Below are 16,957 nucleotides of genomic sequence, written 5' to 3'. Positions count from 1 at the left end.
ACATCGTAGTTGTGGACGATAAAAAGGTCCCGTCTCAGTGTAACTGCATTTCTTTGGGGTGTTCTTTTCAATCAAAGGGCAGTTCGGCGTGTTTGTCCATCCTTTGTACAACTGAGATGGCAACCAGTGGCGTTCGGTAGCATTGAGAGAGAGACACTGCACACATACACTAACACATTTCAATTTGAATATAGGCCAACAGTCCCTTTTAGTCACTTCTTTTGCTCAAAGAGAGAGAGAGAGAGAGAGAGAGAGAGAGAGAGAGAGAGAGAGAGAGAGAGAGAGAGAAGGAAAAGAGAAGGAAAGAGAGAGAGAGAGGTGCATATCATTTTGCAAATGTGCAGGGTTGATGCGGTGTTAAAAAGAGATCGTAGCCTAAATGTCGCCTGACCCATTAATCAGTAATGTCCACGCAAATTAGACTAGTTGACCTCAGCTGTGTTTTGGTCATACTCAGCATCATACTGGTTAGACGCTGTAAACAAGATGCAGGTCATAGGGGCAGCATCCCGGTCACACGCCGGGGGTCCCAACAAAGTTATGGTTCTGTGTTAATCCTTGGGAGACTTAGATTTAGATATCCCTTTGGGTTCATTGCTGATCTGCGTTGTAACCTGTAGTCTTTGTTTTCTCCTTTTGGCCGTCATTGTTTTGGAATGCTGTTAGTAAATAAAACATATCTATAACACATACGTAAAAGAATGCTCCATGCAGTGTTTCTACTCTTGCGTCACGTTCAGATTATCTGAAGACGACTCTATGCGCCCATGAAGGACTGAAATACTTTGCCTGAGATAAGCTATCACCATAGACATAGACACTCAGAAACAAGCGGACATCTTCCCTTAAAGAGTCATCGATCATGTTTATTGACCCTCAAAGGTTTCTAAGCACAATAACCAAAAAACAAAACACACAAAAATCAGAATTCACAAGCATATGTTCCTTATTGGCACCCCCACCTCCGCATATCAGGTTAACTGCCGTAGTTTGGGGGTGGGGAGAAACTATTGGTCTGGGAAATAAATGTCTGCATTGTGCCTCTGTGCCACTCAAATATGAGTTTGTTTCGATATACTAATGTATGCATTGGTGTATGCAGTTAGTGTGTGTGTGTGTGTGTGTGTGTGTGTGTGTGTGTGTGTTTTTGCGCGCGCGGCGTGTGTGTGCGTGCGCGTGTGTATGTTTGCGCGCGCCGGTGACGTGCGTCAATGAATGTCTGTGTGAGATCATGCCACAGTGCTTGCTCAACCGACAAGCTAACACAGGAAAAAAATAAAACATGACAGAACGAAGGATTTATTGTCTTTTTGGTACTATCCTGTTCCGGTTCCAGACCGAAAACAACAGTACTACAAGGGGCAAACAAATGAACAAATTCCACATCTCTCATTCCGGAACCTCTACCCAATTGTATTTATGGTGACACATCCGCCCCTGTCTGGAACTATCTGCATTAGGCCTAAAAAAGAAATAGGTGTGGTTACGGTAACCCGACCTACCCTATTTTTAGGGGCCGACCCTATAACTTTTTATTACATTTGTCAAAATAAAAAAATAAAAAAATAAAAAAAACAGTGCAGAAAACGCAATGAAAGCGAAATCGCCCGAGTCGCACACTTATTTCCCTGTCAAGTAGGTTTAATTTGTACACATTAGAAAAAAAAGAAAAGAAAAAAAAAAGTGATTGCCTACCTTCCTACCCTATTTTTTTGGCTATGTTTCCGTAACCACACCTATTTTTTTTTTTTGCCTTAGCAGAATCATCAGTCCGTCGTTACTTTGAAGGATTACCCTGGAAGAGATTGACAAGCCCAGCCTATGAAGGGAGTGTCATACGCGGGTCTTCAAAGCAAGCTCATGATGGTTTTGCTTTTGAAAAACAATGAACGACATTGCTGTCATACGTACAACTGAACATTGGCAAACTTCAATCAGATTCTTTTCCAGCCCAACAACACAAAAAAGTCGAATTGAATGCTTGTCATCGCTCTACCATTGTACATTCCTTTCTATATTTGTGACCCTCCACCACGAAATGAGTCGCATGTCACCTCGCGCGGTTCTGCGCTAGGCTTGATATAAGTCTGGGTAGTGTCTGGTAACAGTGTGAGGGTCACCTTAGTCACAGGCTTATAACCCAAACAGTTTTCGCTCTTTTCTAAAACGGTTTTCACCACTGGATAGAGCATAACAAACTCTTTAGGAAAACGTAAAAATCTGAAAATCATGCAAAGGTGACATGCGACTCATTCCGTGGTGGAGGGTCACATTTGTTTGTCGAGAGAAAAGGCACAATACTTCAGATAAAGATAGCCTACTCTCCTGCAAAAACAGCATTTATTTTGACGTTTTGCTCAAGACAGGTTGCGGAGGGGGAAGGTGGGGAGGGTGTGTGTGTGTGCGTTGGGGGTGTGTGGGCTAGACATGCATCCCTTTTGCAAGTTATGGCCGACGGGCGCAGTGGCGTGGTGGTAAGACGTTGGCCTCTAGATCGGAAGGTCGTGAGTTCGAATCCCAGCCGCGGCTGCCTGGTGGGTTAAGGGTGGAGATTTTCAGTTCCGATCTCCCAGGTCAACTTATGTGCAGACCTGCAAGTGCCTTCCCCTTCGTGTGTACACGCAAGCACAAGACCAAGTGCGCACGGAAAAGATCCTGTAATCCATGTCAGAGTTCGGTGGGTTATAGAAACACGAAAATACCCAGCATGCTTCCCCCGAAATCGGCGTATGCTGCCTGTATGGCGGGGTGAAAACGGTCATACACGTAAAAACCCACTCATGCAAAAACATGAGTGAACGTGGGAGTTTCAGCCCATGAACGAAGAAGAAGAAGAAGAAGAAGAAGAAGAAGAAGAAGAAGCAAGTTATGGCCGTCGATGCTTCCTTCTCTTTGAAGGGAAAGCTTAGATTTGACAGTATTCAACGATCAATTGCCAAGGTACTTTCTTTTTTTTTTAATGCAGTTTTGTTGTTGTTATATGTCTTATATGTCTTGATCGAGTATGTAAAAACCAGGTAACTTTTGGCAGTGAATACTCCTTATAAGCCTCTATTTGCTGTTGTGTCACGGTAAATTGTCACATTCAAGTAAAATCCATGGGCGAAATGGGCGAAATCCCTACCCACAAATGTAGCGATAGCTGCAAGAAAGGTCAGTTGGTTCTCCCCCTCCCTGGGGAATTCCACCAATAACTTCACAGTTATTATTTTGCTGGATTTGTTTTTAATGAGGAAATGTCCTTGACTCCGTTATCCATCACCTCCGTGTGTTTTTCTTTCACTCTGCTGACCGTGGTATGTGTGTGTGTGTGTGTGCGTGTGTGTGTGTGTGTGCGCGTGTGAGTGTGTTTTTATGTGTCTGTGTGTGATTATATGTGTGTGACGGTATGTGTGTATATATCTTCCGCGGCGACGTTTGCCGTGTCAATGTGTGTCACAGTATGTGTGTGCACGTGTGTGTGTGTTTCTGTGTGTGTGTGTGTGTGTGTGTGTGTGTGTGTATAACAGTATTACTCAGTGCGACTTGTGTGTGTTCAAAACCTTGGAATTTCAATAAACCCAACCCTCCTCCAGGTACCTGGAAACCCCTAGTGATGTTTACGTTTTTTCCCGCCATCCCAAAGACAGGATGGTTCTGACGTTACAGGGATTTGAGAGCGCGCCAACACCTGTAAAAGGCATAACGTTTATTGTCATTAAATGTCATCTTTACCTCTGTATGGCTTAGGGATTATTTAAGCGCTAGGCTGTCTGGGGCAAAAAACGTTTCAAGTAATGCATCCAGTCCTCATATAAAAAGTGACGATCAGCTGTGAAGTAGACGAAGAAAAGGAGAAATAAAAGAGTTGTGAAACTGCAGGAACTATAACGGCTGACATTTAGACACTAAGTTATGTTGACTTTCATGTCACATCTCATTTTGTGTCAGAATGTCAACAACTGTTGATCCCCCTTCAAGGTCATCCGTTACGGATGACGGATTCTTGTCAGTGCAATCTAAAGTTTGGCTTGATGAATTAATTGTGACTTGCGTTGATGAAGGCAGAATTATGTTCAGTTTGATGTTATGTAATACAGAGCGTTACCATTGGTTTAGAAAGTCGGACTGAGCAGGGGTTTTTTTTTTGGAAGGGTAGGACGACGGGCGCAATGGCCTAGTGGATACTGAGACGCCTGCCTCCTATACGGAAGGTTGAGCCGCGTGTTCAAATCAGTCTCGGCCGCGCCTGGTTTTTCCGATCTCCCAGTTCAACGTACGGTGCAGACCTGCTAGTGTCTTATTCGTGTGCACACGCGGCAAGCATAAAGACCAAGTGCGCCGCACGGAAAATATCCTGTAATCCATCTGTCAGAAATCGGTGGGTTATAAAAACATGAAAATACCAAGCAAACTTATCCCCCGAAATCAGCGTATGCCGCTGCCAATATGGCGGGGTAAAAACGGTCATACACGTAAAAATCCTCGGTCGTGCATAAAACACGAGTGTGCCTGGGAGTATCAGCACATGATAACCGAAGAATACTGAAGAAGAAGAACTGAGAGGCCCGTAGGACGTTCCTCTAGTATTCACATTAATTACACCCCCGGTATAGGGGTGTGTATAGGTTTCACTGGATGTGTTTGTTTGTTTGTTTGTTTGTGTGTTTGTGTGTTTGTGTTCGCATATAGATCTCAAGAATGAACGGACCGATCGTCACCAAACTTGGTGAACAGGTTCTATACATTCCTGAGACGGTCCTTACAAAAATTGGGACCAGTCAGACACACGGTTAGGGAGTTATTGGTGGATTAAGATTAAGAGTGACATATTAATGGTCAAAGGGAAATAACCTTCTCAGTTGGTGGCAGTGAGAATGGTTATTTCCCTTTGACCAACGGGGGTGTTTTTCCTACCTCGACGTACCCTTTCGCAATGGACCCTGTGTTTACATTCTGACTTCTGACTTCTGACTTCTGACTTTTGACTTTTGACTTTTGACTTTTGACTTTTGACTTCTGACTTCTGACTTTTGACTTCTGACTTCTGACTTTTGACTTTTGACTTTTGACTTCTGACTTCTGACTTCTGACTTTTGACTTTTGACTTTTGACTTCTGACTTCTGACTTCTGACTTCTGACTTTTGACTTTTGACTTCTGACTTCTGACTTCTGACTTCTGACTTTTGACTTTTGACTTCTGACTTCTGACTTCTGACTTCTGACTTTTGACTTTTGACTTTTGACTTCTGACTTTTGACTTTTGACTTCTGACTTCTGACTTCTGACTTCTGACTTCTGACTTCTGACTTTTGACTTTTGACTTTTGACTTCTGACTTCTGACTTTCTCTCTTCTGACTTCTGACTTCTGGTAAGACGGGGGTGTTTTTCCTACCTCGGAGGAATTTCTTGTTTGAGTAATTAGCATACGGAGATTTTTTTAGCAAACGATTGCAGGTGCGTCTTATTTACAATATCGTGCACCCAATCTCAAAATCGCCACGACGCACTGACACACGGACACTCTGACACTGACACACACACACCGTGCACACACACACACACACACACACACTAACACACACACACACGTGACACACACTCACACCCTCAAACACACACACACACACACACACACACACACACACACACACACACTCAAAATAAAAAAAATGGTAAAACAATATTTAACTTTCAGGGTTTTTATCTTGCTATGACTGAAACTAGTTATACTTGGATCCCTTCCCTCACTCCCTCCGGCCTCCACTCCGGGCAGAGGCGTCGCGTTCAGTAAGACCAGAGACTGGTAAGACCTACTACGATTTCTTCTTGTGCGTACGGCACAGCGGTGTGAAAAGAATAAATACAAATGTGTATTCAGTATTGGCAGGGACCTATATTTAGATATGGTATTGGTATGCCCGGGAACACATCAACATCAACGCGCTGTAAACATTTTGTTTACCGTGTGTATACAGACACTAACTTTATAGGAATTCCTGGCTTTCGCACGCCCACTACAGGCACCAAAAACATGGAAGTTAGCATTATTTTCAAGACAATGTCATGCTCTGCCATCTCACAGACTGCACTGACTGACAGAGCAGAGCACGGCATCGTTGCGTTGAAAATGGCCCAGCGACTTTCGCCTGTGCTCCAACCGCGATAGCCAGTCACTTCTGCGCAACTACTGGCAGACAGACGCACTTGTTTTTCTCACACTCATCAGTCGCACAATCAAAGTAACAGGATGGCCCACACGGTCAGTTATGATTTCATGACCGCGACTGAGACCATTATTTTTAATATTCACTGTGTCCACCGACTCTGGTCGTACCGCTGATGTAGCCTACTGCCAGTGAGGCTGATGGGGTCTATGTCGACCAAAAGAGTGGGATTCCCTGTAGGTGGAGTTCCTGGAGGGCCGGGATTCCCTGTATACAGGGAATACCACAGGATTTAGTTCCTGTAGCGTGTCGCTGATATCGCTGAAAGTCACGTGATGCTTGGCGACATCGGTAGAATTTGATGTTTTTCAATCTTTTTTTTATATTTCTTAGAAATTCGAGTATGCCTGTTGCAAGTTTTATTGAAAAACTCCACCCTGTGGGATTCCCTGTATACAGGGAATCCTCCTCCACTGAGGAACTCCACCTACAGGGAATCCCACTCTTTTGGTCGACATAGACCCCACTCAGCGCCAGTGAGTGACCCGCCCTACATAAAGGCTGTTTTCTTGGGGGCCCGGGTAGCTCAGGTGGTAGAGCACTGGACTTGTGATCGAGAGGTCAGTCGCTGGTTCGAATCCGGGCCGGCGGGACGGACACGGGTCAACTTTATGTGCAGACCCAGAGACGGTATCCATCTCCCACCCCCGTGTCACCACAATGGCACGTTAAAGATCTTGGTCATTCTACCATAAGTGCAGATGGCTGATACCACCTAAACACGCAAACATCAAAAAGCCGTGAGGGCGTAAAACTCGAATCATATAAACCAATTCATGTCCAATATAGGCAATTAAGACCTGACGGACAATAAGCCCCTTAAAATTTACTGAGCTTCAAAGGAATACAAATAAGGGCGACTGGGATGGGGCCGGGTCATCCTTTGCGCTTAGTCAAAACTTTTCGTGTAATAATTTTGTTTCCAGTGCCTGTTCATTCCCGTGTAGTTCCGAGCCAGACATTTGATCAACTCTGTTATAGGTAAAGGTCACGAAGGAGGTCAAGGACGTATACATGGCGGCGACAACGGTGGTCAACTTTCGTTGTCTGTGCGGCATTTGCTGCATCGACTAATGTTCTAGATAACTGCACTAGTGTAAAAGAGAATAACCGGTGTCTTGTATCAGGTGCGGTCTTTCATGATACACACCGTTGTGCACAGGTAGCTGCATAACTTTGTCAAACACACGACCTGCGGAGTTTCTGTGGAACAAAAACAGACTCGTAGTCGTAGATTAGTGTAGAAAACTTACTGACGGAATTTAAGTGAAACCACACATGAGGCCGTTTTCGGGTGTCCTTTTAAGAAAGTTACATAAGCTTTCTAGTAATCTTGCCATTGTTTTATTACTCTTGCGTCCTGTAATGGCCTGGCGATCGAGTGGAAGCAACAACATCAATCTGGTCGAGAACCTGCAAAGTAAGTTTGCTTTCTAGCAAGATGATGTAAACAGCGCACGTTATTTACGTTGACAAGCACACTCCACAGACACTCTATTGTACTGGGGCAAACAGAGGGGTGGTTCTTTGCCGACAGAAAGGCTACGGGATTATGGTTTTAAGAACAAGGTATACAAATATAGCTCTATTTTTCTAAATGGTTATACATAACAGTGACGTAATTACAGGGTAATACCTACTTCAAGATACGTGTGCATGGCTTTGTATTTGAAAGTGTGTGCGTATGTGTGTGTGTGTGTGTGCGAAAGAGAGGGGGGGGGAAGAGAGAGAGAGAGAGAGAGATTGTTTTGTATTTGGACGTTTAGCCTGAATTCTTACTCCTAGACCATTTAGTTTTGAATGGCTGGAGATATATGCGCTAGTCCCAGTGAGCATGCATTTTCTTGTCATAGACTGTGGCAGAAGAAAACTTATAGGTACATTGTGATTTTTTTAATGCTGGCATTCGTGTGTAAAAAAACTACCCTTTGTGATCTCAACATACTCAGGCCCCTTGAGCTCAAGAATAAGTCAAGATTTATGATCTGTGAGTGTGTGTCTCACTCTGTCGTGCATCCTTGGGCATGATACCCATCTTGGGGGCCCAGTAGCTCAGTTGGTAGAGCACTGGACTTGTTATCCGCGGGTCACTGGTTCAAATCCGGGCTGGAATGGACACCGGTCAACTTTATGTGCAGACTTAGAGACGTTTATCCATGTTCCCTCCCCGTGTCACCACTGTGGCAAATAAAAAACCTTTGTCATTCTGCCATTAGTGCAGATGACTGATTACACCTAAACATGCACACACCTTGGTAGCATGACTCTGTTGCTGCTAGCTTTCCACTAGGACTGGGAGGAGGCGACCCAAATTTCCTAGTGATGGGACAATAAAGTAATGAAAATGAAAAATGGAAATCTTTTCAGAAAATGGCATCATCAAAAGTGAACGAGTGGCGGAGATGATGAAAATGGTGGACAGAGCTAACTTCTGCAAATACAATGCTTACACCGACTCACCACAGAGCATTGGTTATGCCGTCACCATCTCTGCTCCACACATGGTGAGTCTGCTCGTTGGTTTTAACTGAAGAATGGTATGGGTGTAGGGATTGCAGTACAGTGGTACCTGCAATGAAAGGACACCCTTGGGACCAGTCATAAGTGTCCCTACTTTGCAGGTGGCCTGCCATGACAGGTACGTTTTGGTAGAAATAATAGAAAAAGGGCCAACAGAAGGTGTCCCTTTAAGGGAGATGTCCTCTCATGGGAGGGGCCACACATGGCAGGTACCACTGTAGTTGTCTTTGCCACATGATCAGTGTAAGAAGACTTCACTCATTGTGCTCGTCAGAACGAACTTTAGTTTCATGCCAAATCTAATACTGTACATGTCTTCATATCATTTTGTTCATTCGCAAAACTTACACATCAATTGTATTGACTTAAAGTAGGGTAACACATTATTGGAAATGAATTTGGCATGGGCTTGGTTCTTTGGGGAGTTCTTGTTTGTACAAAAAACAGACAAATCAGTCAAGAATGGATATGGGACGCTCGGGGGAAAGATATTGGACCTAAGGGAATGTCTCTAGTGGCTGGAGAGAGAAAAAGTCACACCAGTGGAAAAGTCTTTATAAATTTCTAATGGCTGGAGGTAAGTCAATCAGCCTGTGGGGATGTCCTTATTAATACTACACCTCTCTTTGTGAGTCCTTTCATATGGTTATTTTAATTACTGACAATTGTGTGTGTGCAGCATGCTCATGCACTGGAACTGTTGTCAGAACACCTGTACGAGGGGGCCTCAGCTCTGGATGTCGGGTCCGGAAGTGGCTACCTCACTGCCTGCATGGCGCTTCTGGTAAGAGAGACAGAGAGAGACAGCTAGATAGATGTGTGTATCCAAGCTTTTGGATAGTGTAGGCTTGACAGTCGTCTGCTCTTTTTTTCTGTTTTATAATTAATTCGTTTTTGCATTTATTTTGGTATGGAATATAAAATAGAGGATAAATAATACAAATAACAACAATAACCAGTAAGTGTTTTGAAACTCAAGAAAGGAAATCCACCACAAAGCAAAATGTTTAAGAACATTTTTTTCTCGAGAAGGAAGACATAAACAAATATGAGAAGTACTGTACATAGTTTACCTTGTTTGTATTACCTTATATCATGCTGAGCTGTGGACAGGAAAGGTATTGATATAGACTCAGACCCGCAGCTGACTGTTTCTACTTATTAGAATGACTTACTTGTGGCTTTATAGATGAACATGTATGTCTGTTGGAGAAAGGGATAGAAGACTAAGATACTGACAGTTTGGGACATAAAGGCCAGCATTATTCTGCCTAACCCCAGCTAATCAGTTCACTTTGTTAAACTGTGTAATTGATTATTCTGCCTATCATCAGCTAATCTGTTACCTTTCTTAATCTGTGTTTGTTTGTTTGTTTGCTTAACGCCCAGCCGACCACGAAGGGCCATATCAGGGCGGTGCTGCTTTGACATTTAACGTGCGCCACACACAAGACAGAAGTCGCAGCACAGGCTTCATGTCTGACCCAGTCACATTATTCTGACACCGGACCAACCAGTCCTAGCACTAACCCCATAATGCCAGACGCCAGGCGGAGCAGCCACTAGATTGCCAATTTTAAAGTCTTAGGTATGACCTGGCCGGGGTTCGAACCCACGACCTCCCGCTCACTGGGCGGACGCCTTACCACTAGGCCACCGTGTTGCGGTCTTAATCTGTGTAATTGATATTCTTTGCCAACAGGTTGGAGGAAACGGGAAAGCGGTGGGTATCGATCACATAGACGATCTCGTTCAGGAGTCGGTGGCCAACATGAAAAAAGCGGAGCTGACAACCAGACTGATGGAAACGGGGCAGCTCAAGTTTGTGGTGGGTGACGGGCGACAGGGCTACACTCCCGATGGGCCTTACGATGCCATACATGTGGGTGCTGCCGCCCCAGTGCTCCCTGAAGCTGTAAGTATTGGTACAACTTCCGAGAAAGTGTGTCTGAGAGCAGGCTTCAGTGTTGTGATGTAGTCAGAGCCAGTGCTGATAAATTTAGGTATGTATGTGCAAGATTGTGGGTGGGTGAGGGAGCTTGGTGAGATCCCGTATCTGTCTTGAAAGCAAAATTCTTTTCAGTTTTTGACTTGCACATTTTGACCGAAAATGAACAAATGAATAGCTGAATATGGGTTCGTTATTCTGTTTTACTTCAATCATTGTGTATTGCATAGAGTGGCAACAGTTTTGTGTGAAATGTCATTGAAGTGTCAAGAGCTTGTTGACTGTCATTACTACAGTTGGATAAACTTAAAAATGGGAATTGCAACTGCTCATCGTCCAAAAAGTGACAGACTCTGAAACAGCAATTTCAGCTTCTGTTCTGTTTACCACACTTTGCAGATACTAAGAGGTTTTTGCAGGAATAATTCCTTGTCCATAAAGGATCCCTTTTATTTTTATATTTGTTCCTCTCCACATTAGCGTTTGTTAATGTCCTTTCTCTGTTATGTTAGCTAATAGAACAACTGAAGCCAGGCGGGCGCCTCATCATCCCAGTGGGGCCCACAGGGGAGAACCAGAAGCTGATGCAGATTGACAAAGGGCCAGACGGCAGCGTCACCAAGAAGAACCTCATGGGGGTCATCTACGTGCCACTCACCAGCAAGGACAAGCAGTGGCCAAGGTGGCACTAGTTCTCTCCCCTTCTCTCCCTCCTGTCCCAGAGTCGCCTCCCTTCTTCCCTTCCCTGCATGGTAACGTCCTTTCGGGATGGCTTTCAGTGTTGCTTGCTGTCGTGAATTTTCCATACTTTCATTGTGTGGTAAAATTATTTGTTTACTGTTTTTATATTAATATGGCCTACAAGGGTATATAGCCTGTTCGCCGCACCCCTAAGTTTGGAAACAAAATTGCAAATTTGTCTTGTATTAGAGGCATACAGCTGATAAGCTGCACAAACGTTAGCAGAAATAACCTGTAGTTTAGCTTAGTCCTCAAAGTTTTCCTCTTCAGCTTTGCGTGCGACTGTACAATATGATTTCTGTAGAAAAACTGATATTATCCAGGTACAAAGCGCAATTCCATAACAAACAAGGTGCAGGTGGTGGATCAGCTGTTAGATTTAAACAAGATAACAATAAAATGTACTTGCCAGAAAACAGCAACAAGAATACATAAACAAAAACTAGTTTCCACTTTTTGTCTTCAGTTACAAAAACAATAAGCTAAAAAGAAGACTTGACAGAAAAGAAATGATAAGAACGAGCACAGAAGAATACTGACAGAGTGTAACGTGCCCTAACCTAAAAAAGAACAAAATCTAAAGAAGTCATAGTGACAGTGATGTACGTAGAACTAAAACGTAACGATACACGTAACAATAAGGGGAATGAACAGAATGTAGTCTTGGTTATGATACAAAGGAGAAGGAAGAAAACAAAGACAATAAAAGAACTGAAAAGGACCAAAGAAGGTGGTGAAAGGTAGTTCTTGTTTATGTACTCTTGTTGCTGTTTTCTGGCGAGTACATTTTTATTGTTATCTTGTTCTATTTCTCTCACCTGCAGTCCCTTGTTCCATTTTTGTTAGATTTCAGTCAAACAGATGTACCTTGCAGGCTGAAAAATATGGTATTTTATTGTCATTTTCATTTGCTACAAATGGTAACAGTTTCTCCAGCGTTCTCTTCCTCTGCATTTTCTTTGCCGTTTCCTGGGGGGTGTCCATTTTCTGGTGGTGGTGTCATCCCCATCCCTCCCACTGTATTCTTTATTATCCTAAACCCCACCCATCCTCCCCTCCCGCCTGGCGTCTGGCATTATGGGGTTAGTGCTAGCACTGGTTGGTCCGGTGTCAGAATAATGTGACTGGGTGAGACATGAAGCCTGTGCTGCGACTTCTGTCTTGTGTGTGGCGCACCTTACATGTCAAAGCAGCACCGCCCTGATATGGCTCTTCGTGGTCGGCTGGGCGTTAAGCAAACAAACAAACAAACAAAAAATCCTCCCCTCCCTCTATCCCAATTGAAACCCGCAGTGTAAACTGAGCAGAAGACGTGATGTTATCTGTCTCTAAAAATATTTTGTTCGGACTACAAGGTGTGTGGTTACAATTTAACAGAGAATTTGACAGCTGATTTTCTAAATGCTAGAAGTGGTAATGAGAAGAGGACAAAAGCTGAAGCAAAATCACAACAAGCGCTAACAGCATTTTCTTACTGGTGATGTTACAGTGGCGCCTGTACTGCGTGGTGACTACTGGATTCTAGACAGTTCAAGCCACAAGTTAGTCTGAGTTCTCGTCTACGTGTTTTGCGGTGTGTTCTATGCACTATTTCTTTGTTGTTTGTTTTTGTTTGTTTTCTGCAATCATTTTTGAGTCACTTGAGAAAAAGTGACTCTATGTAATCGGTCAGTGTTAGTCTGTCCGGCCGGCCGGCCGGCCGGCCGGCCGTCCGTAGACACCACCTTAACGTTGGACTTTTCTCGGAAACTATCAAAGCGATCGGGCTCATATTTTGTTTAGTCGTGACCTCCAATGACCTCTACACTTTAACGATGGTTTCGTTGACCTTTGACCTTTTTCAAGGTCACAGGTCAGCGTCAAAGGAAAAATTAGACATTTTATATCTTTGACAAAGTATCTCGGAAACTATCAAAGCGATCGGGCTCATATTTTGTTTAGTCGTGACCTCCAATGACCTCTACACTTTAACGATGGTTTCGTTGACCTTTGACCTTTTTCAAGGTCACAGGTCAGCGTCAAAGGAAAAATTAGACATTTTATATCTTTGACAAAGTTCATCGGATGTGATTGAAACTTTGTAGGATTATTCTTTACATCAAAGTATTTACATCTGTAGCCTTTTACGAACGTTATCAGAAAAACAAGGGAGATAACTAGCCTTTTCTGTTCGGCAACACACAACTTAACGTTGGGCTTTTCTCGGAAACTATAAAAGTGACCGGGCTCAAATTTTATGTGAACGTGACTCATTGTGTTGTGAATAGCAATTTCTTCCTGTCCATCTGATGCCTCATATAATATTCAGAACTGCGAAAGTGACTCGATCGAGCGTTTGCTCTTCTTGTTTATTTTATTTTTCCTTGCATGATTGTTAGGTGCTTGAGCTTCTGTTGTGACAGTTGTTTCATTCGTTTTTTGTTTGGTCTTCTGTAACCTTTACACTATTTTCATTGTGTTGTTTGAACTTCTAGTATTGGTGACATTTTACTGAAGCTTCAGATCCAGTTACAATGGAAGTTTGCTTTTACATGTACTTTGTTGTACAATGGTTTTTACTTGTCCGCCAGCATAAACTCCAATCTCAGGCAAAGTATGATTTACTGAAATTTGTGCATCAACATACACATGCACATAAAAATAGCACTAAAGATGCATGGAAACATGTTTATGAATACACAAACACAGTGACATTAAAACCCAGACTCACACCTAAACACATGTAAACACGCATGCAAACACACACACACACACACACACACACACACGCACACACGAGAGAGGGAGCACATAAACACCTGAACTGTATACCGTTAGCCATAATGATGTTGTTGGTTTTGCATGTTCCAGGGCAAAGAAAACCAAAGAAGACCTGTGATTGAACACTGCTGTTTCATAGAACAGCTTTTCATGCTATGTTCCACTCGCTTGCTTCGATGCCACTAAACCCCAAGAAATGCTGCAGAGTTTTAGAGGATGCTGCAAGATACAGCCAGGATGCAGGTTACACTGCAACATGCTGCCAACTATGGTGTTGCTGAACACCATGACGTCCTTGTAATGTGAACCTGGCTTTGCTTGTTTCTTGTAACACAGGTTGTCTCCCTTGAAACTTGTTGGCAAAACCAGTGTGAGGATTTATGCACGGTGTGACAGCAATGCGTTGAAACCAGACATTGTTTATGTCTGTTTTTTCCCCTGGAGTGTATTCTATCGTGCAGTTCTAATCAACGATACTCAGTGATATTTCTTAAAGTCATATGTTAGCTTTTAAATTTAACAAATATCCTTTAAAAACACACATTATTTTGCGTGTGTGTGTGGCTTGATTGGCATTTTTTCTTAAACCTGGTTGCAGTGTTTTATTTAAAATGAAGATTTTCTGCAGGCTTTTGTGTGTATTTGTTCCACAAAAGCAAGGCACTGACACAGACTTCTTTCTAAGGAATTGAAATAGGAGTTAATAGTCTTAAGGGATAAACATCCAAAAGGGATATGAGAACAGAGCTTGTAAGTAACTTCCATGAAGTCCTTTTCTGCTTACTTGTTCTACGTTTGTGTACACGGACTAATTGTTATCTCCTTATTATTATATTAAGTTGTTAGTGACAATAAATATTGAAGTACATACATTGTTGAACTGTTATTTTATGTTAATCTTTTTTCAGCCTGTAGAATTATATGTGTACTAGACACAAGTCAAAACATTTCTTGTACATGTACATGTATATATGTGCACATTTATTTTGATAATCAGGTGTCACTATTATTTCACTCTTACTTTCTTCTCTGGAGAACTTTTCTGTTGGAAGGTCCTGTTGGTTTTTGTTTAATCTTCAAAGATCAAGATGCAACTAAAAAAAATGTGTTGTGGATGTATGTGCATTTCCTGATTATATTTTTGGAGAAATTCACTCTTGGTTTGGAAAAATAAAAAAAATGCACATGCGCTTATGAATATGTACACTTTCTGTGGTTGGTGCTCATGTGGGAATCAGAATGCTAAATTTGACTCAGTAACAGATGAGTTCAATCCACATTTGTTTTGTTCTTGTGTTTTTGTTTCTACCGAATTTAGCTAATGGGACATTACTTGAATAAGTTGATGTCTGCTAGTTGGGAAGGGACTTGCGAAATAACACATACACACACAAGCAAACACATACACTCACTCACGCTCTCTTCACAGCCATATTAAGTAGGGTTAACATGCACTGTGCAATGTTTCCAGAAAGTGTTTTTGTTTTTTCTTTTGTTTTGCAGAAAAGTCGATTGTGAATAAATTATCTGTATTATATTTTCCCCAAGAGTTTTGTTGTTGAGATATTGATTTGTGATTCAGCGCTTAGACAAATGTCAAGTAGTCTGCTTTACTCAGTTCAACAGCAATGGCCAACTTTCAAGGCATGGACCAAGGGGAAGCAACTGTAGTTCCCTTTGGCTTCATATGTGTGTGGCATGTTGTGCTATACACATATCTGTGTAGGATTCAGAGGTACTGGATCTATACCACACTTTCCTTAAAAGGAATGGGGCTGGGAGTATTTGACATTTTGTCCGTGCTTGTGATCTGGTTTCACCGGGTCTTTGTGCTCTTGAAGTTGATATTATACTCGGTCTACAGTAGTTTGCAGAATTGTGACAGAGTACAACTCAACCTGGAATATCCGAATTGTGTGTACAAGTTGAGTTTTTAAGGTCATAAATGAGAGCAAAGGATGCTAAAGGAATGACAAAACAAGATCCTTTCTATCTCTCTTAGTTTGAAAATGTTGAGTCTCTGAATGCAAAGGGTTCAGCAGGAAAGGTAGGTGGGAATTCAAATCAAAAGGCAGAGAATTGACAGAAATTGTGGAAAGAGATGCAAGTAAAACAACTGATTATTTTTTTTTACCATTTCATTAATAAAAAATGAAAATAACAAATCGTTTGGCAAGTACACATAGATTGGACACTGTAGAGCTTAAAGAGCATATCAGTGAATTTTCTCCTGACAGCGATTTCTGTGCGTAACTTCATCGTGTGATGTGCAACTTAAAACTGGGTTTTCTCGAATAGTGTCGCAGTTTTACAAGTCATGTAGAGCCGGTGTCTTCTTTTTACTAGATGGTCAGTGATATGATGGTATTTATTAATATTATCTTCACAGATAACAGTTGTATTATATTTGAATTATTTTAACTATTTATCAGCCATAGGACTATCAGTATGAATAGTAGAACACAGGTATTGAGAAACGTGAACACTGCCTAGGATTATACCGAGTGTTGCTATCATGTTCAGCAAATGTTTGCGTGCACTTTGCATGTCGTTCAGACTCTGCTACAAAACCTGTGTTATGTCCACTTCTGGGTTGAATGTTTCCTCCTTGTGTTATTTATTTCCACAAGTTCCATATTTTTCATTAATAAAGTTCAAATGCTTGTTTCCTTTTTGGTGAGTTTTTGTGTGTGTGGATTGTTATAGTTTAATTTTGCTATTGAGAACAAAGAGAAAAGACCGAGAGAGAAATGGCGCGTGTATGCACATCCCCCCCCCCC

The 16,957-nt window shown here is 42.3% G+C and overlaps 1 protein-coding gene across 4 annotated transcripts; it reads left to right on the top strand.

Moving 5' to 3' along the window:
• Nucleotides 1–7,183: 7,183 nt before the first annotated feature.
• Nucleotides 7,184–16,842, top strand: LOC138951788 (protein-L-isoaspartate(D-aspartate) O-methyltransferase-like). Of its 4 annotated transcripts, none has more exons than XR_011451220.1 (7): nt 7,184–7,628; nt 8,576–8,712; nt 9,408–9,512; nt 10,431–10,643; nt 11,189–11,358; nt 12,907–12,990; nt 14,268–16,842. XR_011451220.1 is itself a non-coding variant. In XM_070323339.1 (7 exons), exons 1-6 carry the CDS (start codon nt 7,487–7,489, stop codon nt 12,926–12,928), a joined length of 789 nt encoding a protein of 262 aa, XP_070179440.1. In that variant the 5' UTR covers nt 7,184–7,486; the 3' UTR covers nt 12,929–12,958; nt 14,268–16,842. The 4 variants fall into 4 exon arrangements, 2 of the variants coding, with proteins under 2 accessions (XP_070179440.1, XP_070179439.1); XM_070323339.1 differs by having other exon boundaries at nt 12,907–12,958; XR_011451221.1 differs by lacking the exon at nt 12,907–12,990 and having other exon boundaries at nt 11,189–11,428.
• The last annotated feature ends 115 nt before the right edge of the window (nt 16,843–16,957 follow it).

Source organism: Littorina saxatilis, linkage group LG17 (genome assembly GCF_037325665.1).
Source record: "Littorina saxatilis isolate snail1 linkage group LG17, US_GU_Lsax_2.0, whole genome shotgun sequence".
Lineage (NCBI taxonomy): Eukaryota > Metazoa > Mollusca > Gastropoda > Littorinimorpha > Littorinidae > Littorina > Littorina saxatilis.
This window is presented reverse-complemented; position numbering and strand designations above follow the sequence as displayed.